Source organism: Schistocerca gregaria, chromosome 6, assembly GCF_023897955.1.
Source record: "Schistocerca gregaria isolate iqSchGreg1 chromosome 6, iqSchGreg1.2, whole genome shotgun sequence".
In the NCBI taxonomy this organism is placed as follows: domain Eukaryota; kingdom Metazoa; phylum Arthropoda; class Insecta; order Orthoptera; family Acrididae; genus Schistocerca; species Schistocerca gregaria.
In genome coordinates this window covers 492,980,896-493,004,864 of record NC_064925.1, presented here as the reverse complement: position 1 = coordinate 493,004,864, position 23,969 = coordinate 492,980,896, and the positions used below count along the sequence as shown (strand labels likewise).

The window sequence follows — 23,969 nt, the reverse complement described above, 5'->3', positions numbered from 1 at the left end:
CCGCATTACCCCTATTTGATTTTGTATTTATAACCCTGTATTTGCCTGACCAAAAGTCTTTTTCATCCTGCCACCGAACTTCACTAATTCCCACTATATCTAACTTTAACTTATCCATTTCCCTTTTTAAATTTTCTAACCTACCTGCCCGGTTAAGGGATCTGACATTCCACGCTCCGATCCGTAGAACGCCAGTTTTCTCTCTCCTGATAACGACATCCTCTTGAGTAGTCCCCGCCCGGAGATTCGAATGGAGGACTATTTTACCTCCGGAATATTTTACCCAAGAGGATGCCATCATCATTTACTCATACAGTAAATCTAATTCCCTCAGCATCACCCGAGTTAACTCGACTACATCCCATTATCCTCGTTTTGCTTTTGTTGAAGTTCGTCTTATATCGAACCATACAGTAAAGCTGCATGCCCTCGGGAAAAATTACGGCCGTAGTTTCCCCTTGCTTTCAGCTGTTCGCAGTACCAGCACAGCAAGGCCGTTTTGGTTATTGTTACAAGGCCAGATCAGTCAATCATGCAGACTCTTGCCCTTGCAACTACTGAAAAGGCTGCTGCCCCTCTTCAGGAACCACACGTTTGTCTGGCCTCGCAATAGATACCCCGCCGTTGTGGTTGTACCTACGGTACGGCTATCTGTATTGCTGAGGCATGCAAGCCTCCCCTCCAACGGCAAGGTCCATGGTTCAAGGGGGGGGGGGGGGAGGGGGGGGGGACTCCATATAACGCGATAAAAATCTTCCAATATTCTTAGTATATGTAAAGAACGGCAATGGCACAATCTAATCGCCTTCCATCCCTAACTAACCAACGAATTTCATGTGTTACAATGGTTAAATGGCAAGAGAATTTCGATATCGTTTCCACTAATTGATGCGGTGACACCAGGGCAAACTGTATTTTATTGGTCAAATTATCCTTAATGTGTTTCACTTAGTATACGTAGATATTACTTTCAGCTACTTTGCAACATCTGTTGCCTCAAGCTTGTAGCAATCATCTAAATTTCTTACTGGTTAGGCAGATGTGCTCTTCAGCTTCTTCAGTTTTTTTAGATTGCCCTTTGTTTCCATCGCCACCAAACAGCGACGTTGATATGTACCGTGAGAGGGCTGGCATAGATGCTGTCAGCGTATTCCCTCGTTCAACGCGTTCACAATGGAGCCATGTCAAGTGGATATCGTGTCTAAACTGTCGGTCAACGGCGCCTATACATCCAGGCGCTCCGGCCTAAACAAGCTGTCGATTTCAGTTCATAAAGCCTTCCGTGCGCTCCGACAGCCGAAAACTCGTAAACAAAACTTGACTCTCAGGAGAGATTACGTGTGATGGTTTTCGAGAGTACGGGGAATTTGGCTTTCCTTGAAGAGATTTGTTTGGATTCCCAATGTGACAGTGTATCAACTGACACACGGCAGACTCACGTATACTGAACTTTGTATCGCTACAGTGCGGCGCTTATACAAATATGTGTCAACAAGCTAAGCCGTTGTTTAGTAATTGGTCGGACACAAAGTATTTACTCCAGCAGTTTTCCGTTACTTTTGGAGTAATTTAGTGTTGTATTTGGACTTCATTATTCGATCATTCAGCAGATTTTAATCTTTTTCCTTGTTGTTTTTGTGGTCTCCAGTCCGAAAACTACTTTGATACATATCTCCATGCTACTCTATCCTGTCCAAGCTGCTCATCCCCGAATAACTACTGCAGCCTATATCCGTTTAAATCTTCTTACGGTATTCATTTTTTAATATCCATCAACAATTCTTACTCCACCTGCCCCCACTCCTCATACTTCCCTTCATCACCAGACTGACGATTCCTTCCTATTTCGGGATGTGTTCTACCAATTAACCCCAATCTTTACTCGCATTGTGCCATAAATTACGAGGGTCGGTCAAAAAGTAATGCCTCTCATTTTTTTCTACTTAAAAAAATTAAGTTAAGTGAAAAATTTGAATTTGGCGCCATTCCTCAAACCTTCTTCTGCACTCCACTGCAGTAGTAACTTTCTGTGTCAACAGGTGGCAGCACAGCAGAGGTTTGTAAGATGGCCGACGATGTTCGTTTGAGACAGCGTTGTGTGATTGAATTCTTGAATGCAGAAGGTGAAACGCCCATACGCATTCATGAAAGACTGAAGAAGGTGTATGGTGTTGTGACAGTGGATGTCAGCACTGTTAGACGATGGGTTCGTCGTTGTAAGGAAGCTGAAGGGCAAACACCGTTGACTGACGAAAAGCGGAGCGGCAGGCCGGTGAGTGCAGTGACTCCACACAACATTCAGCAAGTTGATGACATCATTCGTGGTGACCGTCGGGTGACTGCAGATGAAGTGTGTCGCATTATTTCTCTTAGTAAAGGCAGTGTGATCACGATTATTAAACAATTGGGGTACTCAAAAGTTTGTGCACGGTGGGTTCCAAGAATGTTAACCGATCAGAATAAAGAGGCAAGGAAAACAATAGCCTCCCAACACTTGCAGCGCTTCCGTTTGGAGGGAGATGAGTTTCTGAAAAAAATTGTGACCGAGGACGAAACATGGGTGCATTTTTTTGAACCAGAATCAAAGAGGCAGTCAATGGAGTGGCGTCACACAAGCTCTCCGAGGAAGAAAAAATTCAAAACTGTGCGATCGGCAGGGAAAGTTATGGCAACAGTTTTCTGGGATACAGAGGGTGTGATTCTGGTTGATTGTTTGGAGCAGGGATGCACAATAAATTCTGTTCAATACGTCACAACCCTCAAAGAACTTAAAGCACGTCTTCAGCGAGTTAGCCCAACAAAATCAATGGCAGATGTTCTTCTTTTGCATGACAATGCAAGACCACACACCAGTCGTCACACCTCTGACGAGATTGTCAAAATTGGATGGGAAGTTTTGCCTCATCCCCCATACAGCCCTGACCTGGCACCATCAGACTTCCATCTGTTCAGGCCACTAAAAGAAGCTCATAGTGGGATTCATTTTGAAGATGAGGAGGCCGTCAAAACATCCGTGGGTCAATGGCTTAGGAAGCAGAGCTGTGATTTTTACAGTGCTGGAATACATGCCCTTGTTCAAAGATGGACCAAAACTGTAGAGATGGGCGGAGATTACATTGAAAAATGACAAAATGATCCTCAATGTTGTGGTTTTCAACCTATGTAATTGCATTTAAATTTCCTGACAATTAAACGTAGAAAAAAATAGGAGGCATTACTTTCTGACTGACCCTCGTAATTTTTTAAACATTTTGATTCAGTACCTCGCCATTAGTTACTCGATCTACTCATCAAATTTTCTGCAGCACCACATTTTTAAAAGCTTCTATTCTCTTCTCGTCTGAACTGCTTATCGTTCACTTTCAGTTCCGTACTACACTTTAGCTAAATCATTTCAGAAAAGATTTTGTAGTACTTAAATGTGCATTACATGTTAACAAATTCCTCTTATTCAGAAATGCTTTTCGAGGTATAACCAGTTTTAATGTTAGGGAAATGTCGGCAAAGAGTACGAACTTATTATTTAACCGCTCGTATGTAGTATATGAGGAGGTCAAAACAAACTTTTCTTACCACAAATTATTGATGGTTTGTGTACGAACAACATATATCAGTTAAAAAGCTGCCTAATGTTTAACACACACCTAAAATATCAAAATATGTGTATCGTCTGGTAAGAGAACGTGACATTAGTCAAAGAGTACGCACTAACATAAGTCACAAAAAAATTCACCATGTCCTTCATAATCTATGCATTCTTCATGCCACCTTTCAGGACTACTAGTACACTTGATTAAATCTTCCGCGAGAGGGTCCTTGTAGGCTTCACCGCACCCTGCGAAGTTCGAAGCAACAGATCCCTCCTAGGATTCGGACCTGGTTGCTTCTGAAGATAATGGTATGGTTAAGTTCACATTAGCCCTAGAGATTCTACGTTGTTCGTTACTGGTACTTTTTGTGTTCTTGGTTTTGTCTAGTTTCACTTGTTTTTCTAACAATGCATTTTTGTGGAGAGACTCAGACAATATCTCGGATTTTTTAGCCATTTTCTTCTTTTTTGTGGGTCGGCTACATTTTGATAGTGCATAAATACTGGATAGGCCTACATCTACTCGTACAACAGCACTCTGAATTTCATTTGTGTTACGTTTCAGGTTTTTTTTTTCCTGGTGACTGCACAGACAAAACATCTGTCACTGAGGAACAGCATTTGTCTGTAGGCCCCTGTTGAACTCCTCTGCCTTCTTCAGTTGTTGGAAATTCGGCTTAGTGATTTATGATGAGCAAAATCTTCTACCGTTAACATTCTGGATTCAACGGGAATATTCCCGTTGAAGGATTCCTCAATTGTTTGGATTGTGGCTACTCTAGAATATGCACTAGAAACAAAGCACTCACATCTATCTGCATAATGGGTCTCCCTGGATTAGTAACCGTTAGAAACAAAGATGGAGAGAGGAGGAAAAGGGGGGGGGGGGAAAGAAGTTAAGATCACGCTCCTAGTATTTTCCGTTACCTTACAACGTACTCTTAACCAGTTCGCAACACAAGTCGAAAAATATCACTTCTTGGTTCCGCTATTTGCCGAGCCGTGGTTTGTTCCTCACAGAACGGTGATTATTTTAGCAAATAAATTTATTTTCTAGTGCATATCTAGACAGTGCATATCTAGACCCTATATTCTCTTTACTGAGGCCTTGTTTTACTGTCCAGTTAGTGAAACACATCTACCACTTGTAGAGTCTCATTTCCTAATCTGATTCCCTCAGCATCGCCCAGTTTAATTCGATTACGGTCCATTACCGTTGTTTTACATTTATTGATGCTCATCTTATAAGCCATTTTAAAAACATCACCCATTCGGTTCAATTACTCTTCCGGCTCTTTAGCCCTATCTGATAGAATTACTCGTACAATATCATCGGCAAACCACGAAGTTTTAATTTCTTCTCCGTGAACTTCAATTTCTTTTCAAAAATTTTCCATGGTTTTTCTCCCCAGATTACACAATTTAGACACTGAATAACTTCAAGAATAGTTTAGAATTCCATCTCACTCCGTTCTCTATCACTGTTTCCCTTTCTTGTCCTTAAACTTTTATAAGTGCCGTCAGGTTTTTGTACGAGTCGTAAATACTCTTTCGGTCCCTGTATTTCATTCTGATACGTCCAGAATTTCAACAAGTGTGTGCTGGCAAACAATTTCATAAGCTTTTTCTACATATGCAAATGCTATAAACATAGATTTCTTTGACGTTTCTTGTAATATTAAGTCGTTGGGACAGTATTCCTACATTTCTCCGAAACTTAAATTCATCTTCTCGAGTGTCGGCTTCTACCGGCTTTTTCCATTCTTCTGTAAATAATTAGTGTAATTACTCTGCAACTATGTTTTTAAACTGATATTTTGTTAATATTCACAGTTGTCAGCACCTGCTTTGTTTTGGAATTGAAGCTGTTAAGAAGAAACAAGCAGTCTTCCTTCTTCATGTCACATATTTTGGTTGCTACACCAACCCTGTTAGGAAATGGAAAACGTTTTGAAACTGTTCAATTCTTCGAGAGTATCATATAGCTTGCAGATAGGTGGATTTCTTTTGTTGTATACAATTTTTGAAATACAAGCCTTTGTTCATTTATACTCAATGCATTTTACTAAGCTGTGGAAGCCCTACATGTACGTATAATAATGACGCTCATGTCTTTTTTTTTTTCACTATTGGGCTGTGACTAATGGACTGTTTTGCTAGAGAGTAACTGCAGAAACAACATGACTTGCCACCCAGATCAATTATGTAAACATTGAAACATACAAAACTCATTTGAAGAGAAGTAGCTTATAGTATATTTTTAGAGTTTTTATTATACATTTTATTACACATTATACTTGCAATATTCAAGTTCTAATGAAATCGAAGGAGACACAAATTTGTCACATCCTTAGTATTGGCAGGAATTTAGTGACAACAGGTACAATGGTAAGCAATACAGATTGTTCCCAGTCACCTGTGTGCGCGAGTGAACGTGTGCAGTATACTAGTGTGCGTGCGTGTGTGTGTGTTTACACTCGTGGCTGTACTGCAGACGCTCCGCGGCAGCGGCCCCACCTGACCGGTCTGCGCACGCGCTACCGGCCCGGGGACCTCCTCAACGTCAACTGCACCGCAGGCGCCAGCAGGCCGCCGGCTTCACTTACCTTCATAGTCAACGACGCCCAGGTGAGTGCAATTCCCACACTGTGTGCACTGTCTCACACGGTAACACCTGAAGAGTAGCGAAACTGAGATCAGCGATAAACTTTACATCCACTATACACACTTAATACAAAGAGTGATTCAACAGTCCCTACGAATTAGTTATATGCAACCCGCGACGTCTTTAAAAACCTCATGCAAGATTTTCATATTCTCTCGCCCGCTATGTGCAGATTACTAGGCCCACAGAAAAAAATGAGCAGATCTCTGTTGTAGGAAATTAAATGCAGTTAAATTTTTTACTAGGACATATTTTCGCTGGAGGCCACGATTTTCGAGTTATTCGAGAAAAACGTAACAAAGTGACCTTGAAATGCATCTCCACCCCACACTCATGCCTCACTAGTAAACATTTTAGAATGTTGACTAGTGAATGCACTAATTATTTCCCAATTAGACATTTTTTGGTCTACATACAGTGTCGTTACTACGTCACAGACATAGTTGAGCACTTGCAAACTGTCAAACAGACGTAAAAATTTTATGAATTTTAATACCATAAAAAAACGATTACATCGTTGTGTTTGTCAAGACTTTCACCTACGAAACTACTGTGCTTTATAAAGATTAAGTTTGTATCAAAATGTCAACATAATTATTTTTTTTTTTTTTTTTTTGCAATGTATACAGCAGCCGTTTTCTTTCACAGGTGCATTTAAGATTAGATGAGATTTGATAGAGTTTTTGTTCCATGAACCCAAAAATGAGATGATTCTTGTGGGTGTGGAACAAGTCAAAAAATCTGAAATAAAAACATTAATTAATAATGTTAATGAATGACCGAATATGCTGGTGGCCTCATACCCTAACCAATAGAGACCAAAAATGGTCGAACATCGGGAATAGTTCGTGTAGTCGGCAATTTTTGTACAGTTGCAGGAGGGGGTGCCACAAACAACATACTTGAAATCCTGACTGCTGAAGGATGAGTGTGGGGGTGGAATTGTGTTTGCAAGTCAGGTTTGTAACAGTTTTCTTCATTAATTCGAAATCTAACACCTCTGCCTGAAACGTATCCCAGCGTAAAATTTAACTACATTAAATTTCCTACAAAGAAGTAGGGATCATTTTTTCTGTAGAGTTAAAAGTTTGCAAGTAGTGAGTAAAACAGTATGAAAATCTTGCTGGTGGTATTTGTGGGCACAGCAGGTTGCATGCAACGCATAGGTAGGGGCAGCTGAATCACACTATATAAACACATGCACATCAAAAAAAGTTTTGCATCACCCCAGTTCACAGAATTCCTGAAGATAGACGTTGACTGTGGATATTGTATCACAGACACAGTCTCTTTGACTGTTCAGAAATGTCACCAAAGCCACCCAAAGATATAAACATTCATGCATCAGCAAAGCCTATTAGACAGAGGGGGTCCGACAGCCAATCAGTTCCAGTCATTCGACAGGGAAAAAGGTACACGGCTCGTGTTGTCTGTGGCTCAACCATGCCCAGACGGTCAATATCGCGGTTCGACTGCGTCCGCATTGTTACTTTGTGACAGGAAGGGCTCTCAACAAGGCAAGTGTCCAGGCGTCTCGGAGTGAATCAAAGCGATGTTGTTCGGACATGAAGGAGATACAGAGCTCAGGCCGCCCAAGGGCTACTACTGTAGTGGATAATCGCTGCCTAGGATTATGGCTCGGAGGAACCCTGGCAACAACGCCACCGTGTTGACTGATGCTTTTCGTGCTGCCACAGGACGTCGTGTTACGACACGGCTGCATGGTGCACAACGTCACTGTCGACGTCCATGGCGAGGTCCATCTTTGTAACCACGGCACCATGCAGCGCCATACAGATGGGCCCAACAACATGCCGAATGCACCGCTCAGGATTGGCATCACGTTCTCTTCACCGATGAGTGTCACGTATGCCTTCAACCAGAGAGTGGTCGGAAACTTGTTTAGAGGCAACCCGGTCAGGCTGAACGCCTTAGACATACTATTCAGCGAGTGCAGCAAGGTGGAGGTTCCCAGCTGTTTTGGGGTAGCATTATGTGGGGCCGACGTACGCCGCTGGTTGTCATGGAAGGCGCCGTAACGGCTGTACGATACGTGAATGCTATCCTCCGACCGATAGTGCAACCATATCGGCAGCATATTGGCGAGGCATTCGTCTTCATGGACAACAATTCGCGCCCCCATGGTGCACATCTTGTGAATGACATCACTCTACTAGAGTGGTCTGCGTGATGAACTTGTGGGGAACCCTCATGTACAATAAGTTACGCCAGTAGAGCAATAGCATTCAAATATCCTTCACGGACCACCTGCAAATATGATATATACAAATAGTAAAAAACGAAATAAACTAATAACATAACATCTCGCGGCCGGAGTGTAGAAACCCAACGACATGCCAAGATATACTGTAATACCCCAAAAACATAAACAATGTAAAACACTGTCTAAAATCTGCTATATAAATACACTCGTGCTCCACTAATATTACTCTAAAGCAACCCTTAGGGATATGACTGGCTTGCTGTAGAGTAATATCAGTGGAGCACGCTATAGTTCTGTACACTGGTTTCTTGGTGACATCTCAGGACATTCGTTCTAATTAAGCTAATCTGGGACAGAAAGATTAACGGTTGTTGTTTCAATAAAACATTAATAACTACCTCTTACTTTTTCCATGGAAGCTATTAGTACCGGATGAAAAAGTGTGGTAACATGAGCTTACCAATAGAGAATTGCATCCCACACTCTCCTTTTTTCAGCTAAGTAGAAGCTACTTGTATAAGAGATATGCAAGCTGCAAGCTTGAATTCTAAAAATAATGTTAACAGTGCGTCCGAAACTATGTAGCTAGCTACATGGACTCTAAAACAAATCTGCAAATGCGTAAAAAATTGAGGAATAATTTTGCCACCATCAGACGGTAAAAGTACGAATGCTGTAGGGCGGGGATGCACAACTGGTCGTGGTAAGCATCCTAACTTCAATTAAACTGTGTTTTTGAGCATAGATGTAGTGCACGAAACATTTGGGGTACTGGCGCTTACATATCATAAAGATGAGTGGTGACTAAGAGGCGACGTGAAATATTAGTCTCAATGGAAATGGATATTTGGAGGAGAAGCAGTGTGACCTACGTTATGAGTGACCGTTATTGAACCGTATGAAAAAAAATTAGTTGCAAATTACGGCGTGCACACACTTTATTGAACATATGAATATCAATACAGATATGTGGATTTAGGTTATGACATGTTCGACGTGCCTGCCATCATTGGCAATGATGTGACGCAGATAAATAGCGAAATTCTGCATGGCCCGCTGTAGTGTCGGAACATCGATCCACACGATGACCTCCTGAATGGCTGTTTTCAGCTCGGTTATTGCTGTACATCTTGTCTTTAATATATAGCTCCACAAACAGCAGTCACACGTGCTAGATTTGGAGAATATGGATTCAAATCGAGGCCCATGCCTGTGGCCTCTGTGTCTTCCAGAGCCAGAATGCAGTCCCGAAAGTGCTTCTCCAGGACATCACACTTCTGCTTCGACGCGTCGAGCTCCGTCTTGCATGAACCACATCTTGTCCAAATCGGGGACACTTTGGTTAATAGGAATGAAACGATCTTCCAGAACCTTCACGCACTGTTTGGTAGTCACCGTGCCATCAAGGAATATTGCATCGATTATTCCTTAACCGAGCTGTCATCCGTTGAGGGTGAAGAGACTCCTCGATAGCGAGATGCTGATTCTCGGTTCCTCAAATGCGCCAATTTTTCTTATTGGCGATCCCATCAAAATGAAAGTGGGCTTCGTCGCTAAACCAAACCATATTCACATCAAAGTCCTTTTCGCCAATTCTGTGGACAATAGTGTTGGCGAAACACAACAGCTGTTCCGTGGTCCTGGCGCTTAATTGCTGATGGGTTTGAATTTTGTCTGAGAAGACACGCAGGTCTTCAACGACAATTTGTCGCAGTGTCTCCCGATTGAGTCCCACCTGTTGCGCAACTCGTATGATCGATTTGCTGGGGCTGGTTTGAAATCTGACGCGTGTCTTCTCGATGATTTCAGGCGTTTTCACCCTTTTTGGAAGACCGACATTACCAACACTGTCATCACGAACTCTCCCATTTTCTCAAACTTACGGATCAAATTCTTGATTGTTAGAGACACTTTAACCGGTATCCTCAGCTTGAACTCGATCGCAAACATCCTTTGAGCCGTAGCTGGGCTGTTACTGGTCGCATAGTAGATCTTCACAAGCGCTATATGCTCAGGCATGCTGCATCGTGATATTTTCACTTGCAAATAGCCAACAAGGCGAGTGCACGTGTGCATACTAATTTCCACCATACCCCGCTGCCAACCGTGCAGTTTGAACGTCCTAACGCAAACCGTTCAAAAGTTATAACTATTTTATTTCATGCAGTCCAATAACTGTCACCCAGTAAATGGTATTGTATTGTATTGTATGTTAACCGGGGACCTAGAAACGACGGAGAGACTCCGTCCCCGCCGCAGCCGCAGTGGTCCACAACTCCACGACGACTACCGCAGTCCACTTCACCCCTCCGCCGCCCCACACCGAACCCAGGGTTATTGTGTGGTTCGGCCCCCTGCCCCCCCCCCCCCCCCCCCCACCCGGGAACGTCTCACACCAGACGAGTGTAAACACTATGTTTGCGAGGTAGAGTAATGGTGGTGTACGCGTACGTGGAGAACGTGTTTGCGCAGCAATCGCCGACATAGTGTAGCTGAGGCGGAATAAGAGGAACACGCCCGCATTCACCGAGGCAGACGGAAAACCGCCTAAAAGCCATCCACAGACTGGCCGGCTCACCGGACCTCGACACAAGTCCGCTGGCCAGATTCGAGCCGGGGACCAGGAGCTCCTGCCCACTCCGGAAAGCCGTGCGTTAGACCGCTCAGCTAACCGGGCGGGCCAGTAAATGGCACTTACAACACATGGGAAGAGAGACCAAACGTCTCCTCTGAGATGAGCACTGCAAGAGGACGAATGCAAAAAAGGTTTCCGTAACAAGAGAAAAATATGTTCCCCCCGTTACCTTTTACGTAGAAGATAGCGCACTTTCGTGACATATATGCAACTAACGACAAATATCGTTGCCTTTAGATTGTCTTCAACATTACTGTATCTTTCAGAGTTGTTGCAACATCCTGATAATTTATTTTACGAGTTTCCGAATTACTAAGATACAATGAAAACACTGAAAAATGATAAATATATAATTTATATGCAGTCGTTATGGTATGTGATGTGTCCTTTCTTGTGATGACTTCTCACCTTTCATCAATATAAAGCTCAAATAATTCTTTTTGTGGAAGATAGATCCCTTATCATTTAGCTACAAAACAGCAGGTCAGCAACTGGAAGCAGTTAATTCCATAAATTATCTGGGAGCACGCATTAGGAGTGATTTAAAATGGAATGATCATATAAAGTTGATCGTCGGTAAATCAGATTCCAGACGGAATCCTAAGGAAATGCAATCCGAAAACAAAGGACGTAGGTTACAGTACGCTTGTTCGACCACTGCTTGAATACTGCTCAGCAGTGTGGGATCCGTACCAGATAGGGTTGATAGAAGAGATAGAGAAGATCCAACGGTGAGCAGCGCGCTTCGTTACAGGATCATTTAGTAATCGCGAAAGCATTACGGAGATGATAGATAAACTCCAGTGGAAGACTCTGCAGGAGAGACGCTCAGTAGCTCGGTACGGGCTTTTGCTGAAGTTTCGAGAACATACATTCACCGAGGAGTCAAGCAGTCAGAGAGATTAGAGCCCACACAGAGGCTTACCGACAATCCTTCTTTCCACGAACAATACGAGACTGGAATAGAAGGGAGAACCGATAGAGGTACTCAAGGTACCCTCGGCCACACACCGTCAGGTGGCTTGCAGAGTATGGAAGTAGATGTAGATATCACATTCGAGTTCACGTATCATGCATTTATCTAAAGGTAAGGATGCGACATAAACAACATAACTAAAATTAATTTGCTAATTAGTACTCATGATTACCGAATGAGTAAATTGATAAGAGCCTCATATGCAAACCACGTGTTATAAGTTATCTTACACGCTTCGTCTGTGTAACTTCTGATCTGCGTCTGATGGCCAGTTTGTGTGAGAAAAGTGTAAAAAAATATTGCCCTACTTTATACGTAGCCATGCTAGGTAACTAGTCCACAGCGGAGGTTGGGAATGGCCTTAGCCATCAATACACTTAATCATAGACTCTCGCACATTCGTGAGTCAGAAGTTTTAAATCCCTGGATATAAATGTTGGAAGTAGTTGGAAGTAACTTTATTCGTTTAAATACGAGGGTTGGAACTTAAATAGTGGCAACTATTTATTCAAAACAGATACAATGGAGATACGTGTTTGCATCTGTTACTGTCCTTCAGAGTAATCACCAGCGTTGTATAGAACACGTTGCCAGCTATGTGGAAGGCGTAGTATACCGGCAACAGAAGCTGTTCTGTTGATGATGCGAATGGAGCGGTCTACTGCCAGTCGAATCTCTGGAACAGTTGTGAAGCGAATGCCATCGTCAATCCACAGTATTACTGTTCGTTTTTGGAGCATCGCCTGCGACCATCTTTGCAAAAGAAGCGGCGACACTTCCTTTTTCAACCCACCTATCATTTTGCATGACAATGCGCGGGCGTATACAGCGCGAGCTGTTGCTGCTTTGTTCGGTCGATTGGACTGAGAACTGCACCATCCACCATACTCTCCAGACTTAAGTCCTTGTGACTTTGATTTGATTCCAAAGATGAAGGAACCACTCCGTGCCGTTCACTTCACAACTGTTCCAGAGATTCGACTGGCAGTAGACCGCTCCATTCGCGTCATCAACAGAACAGGCTCTGCCAGCGGTATACTACGCCTTCCACATCGCTGGCAACGGTTTCTACACAACGCTGGTGACTACTTTGAAGGACAGTAACAGGTGCAAACATGTAACTCTTTTGTATCGGTTGTGAATAAATAGTTGCTACTATTTAAGTTCCAACCCTCTTACAAAACTTTAATATTTTGACTTAAAGCACCTGAAGATGCAAATTTAATTTGCGAAACCCGTCGTGTTCTCCAATAAAGAATTGTAAAAGTCGTTGCGGCCTTGTTTATTCAAATCGCGTAAAAATTACTTTGCTTTGTGTACTTTACTGAAATAGCACTCTTGGGTCGCTAGACACGTCAGGTACACACTGCACGAAAATATCCAGTAAGCAGTGAACGTCTCGCCTGCTGCCAGAAGTCTCATGCTGACAAATGGCTGTGCTTACAAAATATCAGCCATATGAAAACAACAGTGTAATACTGGGAATATGAAGGGCTCCCATATCCACTGGTTCTAGCATAGGAATGGACTAACAATGTATCATAAATAGGTTGTTCACTTTTTCTGTTGATCAATTGAGAACGTAAATAAATGAGCAAATAACATGGCACTGCATAGTTTTTGAGACTAACAAGAATACAGAGGTACCTCTGCAAAGTCCAGACAGCCAGCACACAACGCAGTTCTGGGAGCCCGAGTCAGCTATCCGGGCGGGCCACGAACGGTTCGTGGAAGTCTCATTTGCATGTTATTTATCATCATTTCCATCTTTATTAACTATGCATCGGAATCCGACAGATTTGCTGCTTTCACGCTGTAGACGCACAGAAAACCACATTTTCAATGCGGGAATTGCTAACGGCTTCGTTATGGATATCACAAAGACTACCTCCAACGTGAAGCATTGATTAACACACACACACACACACACACACACACACACACACACACACATGACTTACAGACAGCGACACCTAAATAATATTTTGACACGTCATACAACTGTAAGTGGGGGAGGAGAGGGGCGACAGCTGTCGCTAGGACTAACAGCATTATGTTTTTTGCTGACTTTAAAAATATTTTGGTTCGTTGCGTTACTCTCTATTGATTCGTTATATAAATCCAGAATGCCTGTGGCGCACTACGTTTGCACGTTTCGTGCGTTATCACATACAACGACTTAACGGCAAAACGTGCTGATCCCACAGCTAACTGATTTCTTCCCAAAGATTGGCGACTAGTCTGAGAATGTTAGAAATACAGAGGGAAGCGACCAAAACAGGACCCCTATTGTGTTTTTATTTTAAAAAATAGAAAAGTATTAAAATATATTTTAAAAGCGTGTAATATTAACCATTTAATGCTGTTCACTATCTACATTTTATTCTTAGAAAATATAATTAACTGTCACTATAAAAAAATTATTTTCAAGAATTTTACACTTAGTGAGCTTCAAAAATAGTTGCAAAAATCGGACCTCCTCTAAAAGGAGCTTCAAAAATAGTTGCAAAAATCAGACCTCCTCTAAAAATGGTCAAAATAACATTAAACAAAATTAGGAAAAGGTAATAAACCTTATAAAAGTAAATATAAAACAAAGAATTACAAAGTAAGTAAGTAAGTAGAGTATTGCAGAGTTTCTCTATGTTTTCTTTGATTCCTCACCCCAGCCAACGTTCGGTGGTCCGCAGGCTCTCAGGTGAAGACTGCGTGGTTATCCACGCCGAAACTTAGGCCAACATCCGGTTTCTATTTGCAATCGAGGAGGATTTTTTATAATCATTATATTACCTTCTTGTTTTTAGAATTATGATCAGTAATATCAACACTGCAAAAGAAGCAATCATCATAATGATTTCTTGGCTCCCTCCTTATCATAGGACCATTTTCTCAGATCATCACCGCACACATAACATACCTTATGCGGCGCCCAATATTTATCTTGTTCACCTGTTTGACGAAGTCTGTAATGTTTCTTTGGTGTTTTTTAGTCGCAAATTCCCAAAAATATAATAAAAACTGTCAGCAGAGCTTTTACAATCACGATTAGACATTGTACTGAGAACATGTACTGAAAACGGGAAAGTGAGGTTATTTTGACAGTAAACAAAACACCATCTCTTAACACAAAAATAGAATCGATCTTTTTGCCAGAAAATGTTTTTCAGCAGTGTTACCAACATCATCTACATTCATTACACCTCCTTTATGGAAAAATGGTGGGTGATACAGTATCCTGGGCTGGGAAAGGAAAATCATACACAAGGAATAGAGAAAACTTAAAGTAATGTCACTTTTCAAGAAAGGTGATGGCTCTTGTATTAACCACCATGGAATTGTTGGTAATGGAATATATGCTAAACAGCAAACAATAGGCATAACATTATAACAAACTCTCTTTTACGGGAAGGACAATGAGGATTCAGAAAAGGCAGATTTTTCTTAGACAATTTATTTGCCTTTAAACAGATATTGGAGAAGAGAATTTAATTTACATAAGCTTCGCTGATTTTGTAGAAACTTCTATATGTACGAAGTAATTTGGTAGTGGAAGTAACATGTGCATGCAGGAATAAAACCGAATAACAAAATTTACATAAATACTATGCTTCATAGTGACGATCAATTCATCCTACAGGACGAGCAAGATAAGCTTCAGAAATTATTAAACTTGCTAAATATCATGTAAAAGTTGTAATTTTTAAGTATGGTGTGAGGAAAACAAGTGTTATTGCTCGGCCAGGAAAATACCCACTAGAGCCAAGTCGGTAATTGACGATCAACCAACAGGTCAAGTTCTAAGATTCGCTTATTTTGGCTTTGAGTTATCTTTTAACGTCAATGATGAAGGAAAGATAGTGCACTAGCTGTACCCAGCAACATTTTGCTGTGGCTCAGTCTAATTGAATGGAAGAGAAAGAACAGAGAAAGAAGAAGATTCTGATATGTGTAGGAATTGGATACAAGTCCTAATCTCGTTCTCTACCTGCCTCTGTCCATCTCCTCCTTTCCCCTTCTTTGTGCAACTCCTCGTCGTTTCGCCTCTCTCTGTCAGTCACCTCCTCCCCCTCTCTATCCACCTCTCCTCTCTCTGTCTCTTCACCTCCTCCTGTGCCCTCTTTCTGTCGATCTCCTCCTTCCCAGTTTCTGTGCCCACTTCCTTTCATCCCTCAGTGCATCTTCTCTTCACTCTCTGTGACCATGACCCTTGTTTATTGTTACTGCAGATTTGGATTTGTAGTATTATTCTAATCATAAACCAATAAGCCATAATTACAATTTCTGTTTGCTAAAAACGTTAACGTTTAATACAGTAACATGTAAAAGTTTGAAGCAAATCGGAAAGGAACTATGTGGTCAAAAGTATCCGGGCACCCCCGAAAACATACGTTTTTCGTATTAGGTGCATTGTGCTGCCACCTACTGCCAGGTACTCCATATCAGCGACTTAAGTAGTCATTAGACCTCGTGAGAGAGCAGAATGGGGCGCCCCGCGGAACTCACGGACTTCGAATGTGGTCAGGTGATTGGGTGTCACTTGCGTCATACGTCTGTACGCGAGATTTCCACACTCCTAAACATCCCTACGTCCATTGTTTGCCATGTGATAGTAAAGTTATTTATTTATTTATTGTTCTGTGGGACCAAATTAAGGAGAAGTCTCCATGGTTATGGAACGAGTCAATAAATAAAATTATAACACGATAGTAGAAACAGATAAAATGAAATATAAAAAACATATTCATTGTAAGTTTAAATAAAGAAAATCAACAATGTAACACTGGAATTTGCCTAATATTTAAGCTTTTCCAGGAGCTCCTCGACAGAATAGAAGGAGTGAGCCATGAGGAAACTCTTCAGTTTAGACTTAAAAGAGTTTGGGCTACTGCTGAGATTTTTGAGTTCTTGTGGTAGCTTATTGAAAATGGATGCAGCAGAATACTGCACTCCTTTCTGCACAAGAGTCAAGGAAGTGCATTACACATGCAGATTTGATTTCTGCCTAGTATTAACTGAGTGAAAGCTGCTAACTCTTGGGAATAGGCTAATATTGCTAACAACAAACGACATTAAAGAAAATATATACTGTGAGGGCAATGTCAGAATTCCCAGACTATTGAATAGGGGTCGACAGGAGGTTCTCGAACTTACAACACATATAGCTCGAACAGCCCGTTTTTGAGCCAAAAATACCCTCTTTGAATCAGAAGAATTACTCCAAAAAATAATACCATACGACATAAGCGAATGAAAATATGCGAAGTATACTTTTCGTGTTGAATTGTCACTTACTTCAGACACTGCTCTAATGGTAAATAATGCAGCATTTAGTTTCTGAACAAGATCCTGGACATGGGCTTTCCACAACAGCTTTCTATCTATCCGAACGCTTAGGAACTTGAACTGTTTCGCTTATAATATACCCGTTCTGTCTGATCAAAATATCGGTTCTTGTTGAAGTGTGAGTTAGAAACTGTAAAAACTGAGTCTTACTGAGATTTAGCATCAAATTATTTTCCACAAGCCATGAACTTATTTAATGAACTACATTATTTGATACTGTTTCAATATTACACACAAGATCCTTCACTACCAAGCTGGTGTCATCAGCAAACAGAAATATTTTTGAATCACATGTAATACTAGAAGGCACATTATTTATATAAATAAGAAACAGCAGTGGCCCCAGCACCGATCCTTGGGGAACGCCCCACTTCACAGTGCCCCATTGTGATTGAACATCACTACACTCTCAATATTGAGGTGAATTACCTTCTGCTTTCTTTACTTAAAGTAAGAGGCGAACCAATTGTAAGCTACTCCCCTTACTCCATAATGATCCAACTTCTGCAGTAATATTTTGTGGTCAACACAGTCAAAAGCCTCCGTTAAATGAAAGAAAACACCTAGCGTTCGCAACCTTTTTATTTAATCCGTCCAAAACCTCACAGAGAAAAGAGAATATAGCATTCTCAGTTGTCAAACCATTTATAAAACCCAACTGTACATTTGACAGCAAATTATGTGAATTTAAATGCTTCAGTAACCTTGTATACACAACCATCTCGATAACTTTAGCAAACACCGATGGCATAGAAATAGGTCTAAGATTGTCAACATTATCCCTGTCTCCCTTTTTATAAAGTGGCTTCACTACCGGGTACTTTAATCACTCAAGAAACCGACCACTCCTAAAGGAAAAGTTACAGATATGGCTAAGTACTGGGCTAACATACGTAGAGCAATACTTCAGTATTCTGCTGGATACCCCGTCATATCCATGAGAGTTCTTGGTCTTTAGTGATTTAATTATTAACTCAATCTCCCTCTTGTCAGTATCATGGAGGAGCATTTCAGGTAACAGACTCCGAACAATTTTTTCTAAGAGCGTTATATGATTCCCTGTTGGGACTAGGTTTCTATTTAGTTCACCTGTTATATTCAGAAAGTGATTATTAAATACTGTACATATATGCGACTTATCAGTAACATGGACATTCCCACTACGCACTGATTCTATATCCTCGACCTGTCTCTGCATACCAGCCACTTCCTTTACGACTGACCATATGGTTTTAATTTTATCCTGAGACGTAGCTATTCTATCTTCGTACCACATACTTTTTGCCTTCCTAATAACATTTTTAAGCACCTTACAATACTGCTTGTAATGGGCTGCTGCATTTAGATTTTGCCTGTTTCTAACGTTATGACATAATTGCCACTTTGTTCTACAAGTTATTCTTATCCCTCTAGTCAGCCACCCAGGCTGCCTGTTTGTGCTAGTACCCTGTTTTGAACGTTCTAATAGAAAGCAACTTTCAAAGAGCACTAGAAAAGACTTGAGAACAGCAATATATTTATCATCTACTCGCCACTCTTGTTCCTTGATAGGGTTTACAAAGGTCTCTACAGCAACTGGATCAGCTTTCCTAAACAGTTGATAACTATATTTAGCATGTTTTGCAGCACAAAAATCTTTTAGAGTTAAATTTTGTGCATCATGATCTGAAAGGCCAGCCCTTCTAGTAACGAGGAATGAACAAAAATGTTGTCTCTGGTTGTTTTACTGTTCCCTTGCACTCTCGTTGGAAAGAATACGGTTTGCACAAGATTATATGAATTAAGAAAGTCTACCAGCATCCTTTTCCTTGCACAATCACTTAGACAATTAATGTTGAAGTCACCACATATAACTAACTTTTTGTGTTTCCTATAAAGTGAACTAAGAACCTCCTCTAGCTTTAGCAAAAATGTTGTGAAATCGGAATCTGGGGATCTATAAATAACAACAGGTAGAAGTTTAGCTCCATTAAATTTAGCCACACCTGCATAACATTCAAACACCTTTTCAGTGCAGTACTTTGAAACATCAATTGACTCAAATGGGATGCCATTTTTCACATATATGGCTAGTGGACACGCGAAGGTCACGTACAGCACCAAAGCATACAGGGCAACCTCGTCTGTTGACTGACGGAGACCGTCGACAATGAAGAGTGTCATAATGTGTAATAGGCAGACATTTATCCAGACCATCACATAGGAATTACAAACTATATCAGGATCCACTGCAAGTACTATGGCAGTTAGGCGATAGGTGATAAAACTTGGATTTTGTGGTCGAGAGGCTGCTCATAAGCCACACATCACGCCGTAAATGCCAGCGACGCCTCGCTTGGTGTGTGAGTGAACATTGGATGATTGAATAGCGGAAAAACTTTGTGTGGAGTGACGAATCACGGTACACAATGTGGCAATCCGATAGCATAGTGTGGGTATGGCGAATGCCCGGTGAACGTCATCCGCCAGCGTGCGTAGTGCCAGCAGTAAAATTCGGTCAAAACTTCGAAGCAATCGGTCAAGAAATTTCGAATATTAAGGATTTTGAGCAAAGCAATATTTACATTGTATGACGTTTCCCCTTTTATTAGATATTACATACATATAGGATGGCTTTGCAAAAGATATATAAAACCACGTGGGTATTATAACTAAATGTTCCGCCAAAATTTCGCAGCAATCCGTGAAGAGCTTCCAGAGATTTCAGATTTTGAAGAGAACGAAGACCTACGTTTGTACTTGCGTAGTAATTGTAATGTTCCTAATCGAACTCTCCGAAAGATTTTCACCAAATGCCTTGAAATTTTAAGGTAGCGTTGCATTAGAAACGTGTGTTTTGTATACCTCTTTTTAATTTATGTAATAATTTTTATAAATTTAATAATACGGAAATATTACAAAATCAAATAGGGGTAATGTAGGAGTAGGTTTAATAATGAATAAAAAAAATAGCAGTGCGGGTAAGCTACTACCATCAGCATAGTGAACGCCTTATTGTGGCCAAGATAGATACGAAACCCACGCCCACTACAATAGTACAAGTTTATATGCCAACTAGCTCTGCAGATAATGAAGAAATTGAAGAAATATGTAATGTGATAAAAGAAATTATTCAGATAGTGAAGGGAGACGAAAATTTAATAGTCATGGGTGACTGGAACTTGATAGTAAGAAAAGGAAGAGAAGGAAACGTAGTAGGTGAATATGGACTGGGGGTAAGAAATGAAACAGGAAGCCGCCTAGTAGAATTTTGCATGGAACATAATTTAATCATATCTAACACTTGGTTCAAGAATCATAAAAGAAGGTTGTATACATGGAAGGAGCCTGGAGATACTGACAGGTTTCAGATAGATTATATAATGGTGTTGTTGTTGTTGTGGTGATCCCTTGATGACTCAGAATATGTCCTACCAACCGATAATTTATTCTCTTCAAGTTGTGCCAAAAACTCCTCTTCTCCCCAATTTTATTCAACACCTCCTCATTAGTTATGTGATCTACCCATCTAATCTTCAGCATTCTTCTGTAGCACCACATTTCTTAAGCTTCTATTCTTTTCTTGTCCAAACTATTTATCGTCCACGTTTCACTTCCGAACATGGCTACACTCCGTACAAATACTTTCAGAAACGACTTCCTGACACTTAAATCTGTACTCGATGTTAAAAAATTTCTCTTCTTCAGAAACGCTTTCCTTTCCATTGTCAGTCTACATTTTATATCCTCTCTCCTTCGACCATCATCAGTTATTTTGCACCCCAAATAGGAAAACTCCTTTGCTACGTTAAGTGTCTCATTTCCTAATCTAATTCCCTCAGCATCACCCGACTTAATTCGAATACATTCCATTATCCTCGTTTTGGTTTTCTTGATGTTCATCTTACACCGTCCTATCAAGATATTGTCCATTCGGTTCAGCTGCTCTTCCAAGTCCTTTGCTGTCTCAGACAGAATTACGATGTCATCGGCGAACCTCAAAGTTTTTATTTCTTCTCCATGGATTTTAGTACCTACTCCGAAATTTTCTTTTGTTTCCTTCACTGCTTGCTCAATATACAGATTGAATAACATCAGGGAGAGACTACAACCCTGTCTCACTCCCTTCCCAACCACCGCTTCCCTTTCATGTCCCTCGACTCTTATAACTGCCATTTGGTTTCTGTACAAATTGCAAATAGCCTGTCGCTCCCTGTATTTTATCCGTGTTACCTTCAGAATTTGAAAGAGAGTATTCCAGTCAACATTGTCAATAGCTTTCACTAAGTCTACAAGTGCTAGAAATGTAGGTTTGTCTTTCCTTAATCTATTCTCTAAGATAAGTGTAGGGTCAGTATTGCCACACGTGTTCCAACATTTCTTACGGAATCGAAACTGATCTTCCCCGAGGTCGGCTTCTAACAGTTTTTCCATACGTCTGTATAAATTCGCTTTAGTATTTTGTAGCTTTGACTTATTAAACTAATAGTTCGGTAATTTTCATATCTGTCAAAACCTGCTTTCTTTGGGATTGGAATTATTGTATTCTTCTTGAAGTCTGAAGGTATTTCGTCTGTCTATACATCTTGCTCACCAGATGGTAGAGTTTTGTCAGGACTGGCTCTCCCAAGGTCGTCAGTAGCTCTAATGGAATATTTTCTACTCGCGGGGCCTTGTTTCGACTGAGGTCTTTCAGTGATCTGTCAAATTCTTTACGCAGTATCGTATCTCCCATTTCATCTTCGTGTACATCACTCTCATTTCCATAATATTGTCCTCAAGTACATCGCCCTTCTATAGACCCTCTATATACTCGTTCCACCCTTCTGCTTTCCCTTCTTTGCTTAGAACTGAGTTTCGATGCTAAAGAAGTTGGTACCTGGAAAAAAAGGTTCATTAGAATTCAACGTCGTGTCAAAATTTCAAAGCTATCGGTGAAAAACTTTTGGAGGCTGACGCTTTGGAACAAACTGATATGTGCAGTTTTGTTTACATATACGTGGGCGCCTACTCTGGCTATCAGCTCGGCGTGCGTCTGTGCTCGCAGCAGGACGAGCGCAGCGTGCGGCCGCTGCCGGCGCTGGAGGAGGGTCTCTCCGGGCTGAACCGGTCGCGGCTGGCTCTGCTGCTGCCGGTGACGGCGTCGCTGGCGCCGCGAGTGCGCGTCCGCTGCGTGGCCAGCATCGGCGCCGTCTACTGGCAGAGCGCCGAGAAGAGCGCCGCCGTCGTCGCGCCCGGGCACCACCGCCAGCAGCCGCCGCATGAGGGCGTGGCCGCGGGCTCCGGCGACTGGACCGGCCTCGCCAACGGCTCCGACGACGACTCCGACGACGCGGAGCTGGAGGAGCAGTCCGAGGAGCGGCAGCACCTGCTGCACGGCCGGGGACACCACCAGCACAGCGTCGTCGCCGCCGCCACCGCCGCCCCCGCCGACGTCCGCCACGCCGGTGAGCTGCCCGGAGTACAGACAGGTCCGGCTGCTGCACTGGCCGCCGAATACGGGGTCGCCAGCTCATAAACCTTTGACAAGTTTAAACGCAGCCAAAACCTCTCAGACAAACAGAAGCTAAACGATGTCAAAGTTAGCGTAAGGAGGGCTATTGAAGCATTCATTGAATTCGAAAGTAAAATTCTAGCCGCGCACACGTTTCATTTTTATAGTGACTATAGTGGAATACATTTCACAAAAATTTCCTCAGCAGTTATAGACTGGCACACTCAGACGTTTAGAACGGGTGGTAGGAACAGAGCATCGAGTGACATTACACTCAGTGCACTATCCGAAAATTACCTCGAGCAATTAAATAGAGAACCGACTCGTGGAGATAACATCTTGGACCTACTGATAACAAACAGACCCGAACTTTTCGACTCTGTAAGGGCAGAACAGGCAATCAGTGATCATAAGGCCCTTGCAGCATCCCTGAATATGACAGTAAATAGGAATATAAAAAAAGGGAGGAAGGTTTATCTGTTCAGCAAGAGTAACAGAAGGCAGATTTCAGACTACCTAACAGATCAAAACGAAAATTTCTGTTCCGACACTGACAATGTTGAGTGTTTATGGAAAAAGTTCAAGGCAATCGTAAAATGCGTTTTAGACAGGTACGTGCCGAGTAAAACTGTGAGGGACGGGAAAAATCCACCGTGCTTCAACAACAAAGTTAGGAAAGCAAAGAGAGCTTCACTCCAAGTTTAAACGCAGCCAAAACCTCTCAGACAAACAGAAGCTAAACGATGTCAAAGTTAGCGTAAGGAAGGCTGTTGAAGCATTCAGTGAATTCGAAAGTAAAATTCTAGCCGCGCACACGTTTCATTTTTATAGTGACTATAGTGGAATACATTTCACATAAATTTCCTCAGCATGTTATAGCCTTAGGTGGAGATTTCAATTTACCAGTTATAGACTGGCACACTCAGATGTTTAGAACGGGTGGTAGGAACAGATCATCGAGTGACATTACACTCAGTGCACTATCCGAAAATTACCTCGAGCAATTAAACAGAGAACCGACTCGTGGAGATAACATCTTGGACCTACTGATAACAAACAGGACC

General features: G+C 41.7%; 1 protein-coding gene across 4 annotated transcripts in view; it reads left to right on the top strand.

Annotated features, from left to right (window-relative positions):
- LOC126278457 (uncharacterized) overlaps positions 1-23,969 on the top strand; it is a 368,379-nt gene that overhangs the window by 336,357 nt on the left and 8,053 nt on the right. The window contains exons 4-5 of one of the 4 annotated variants that reach the window (XM_049978585.1): positions 6,084-6,217; positions 22,459-22,858. In XM_049978585.1, the coding sequence (XP_049834542.1) occupies positions 6,084-6,217; positions 22,459-22,858 (534 nt within the window). Of the gene's footprint in view, positions 1-6,083; positions 6,218-22,458; positions 22,883-23,969 lie in introns of all 4 variants that reach the window. The other 3 variants (XM_049978583.1, XM_049978587.1, XM_049978584.1) reach the window with 3 other exon arrangements.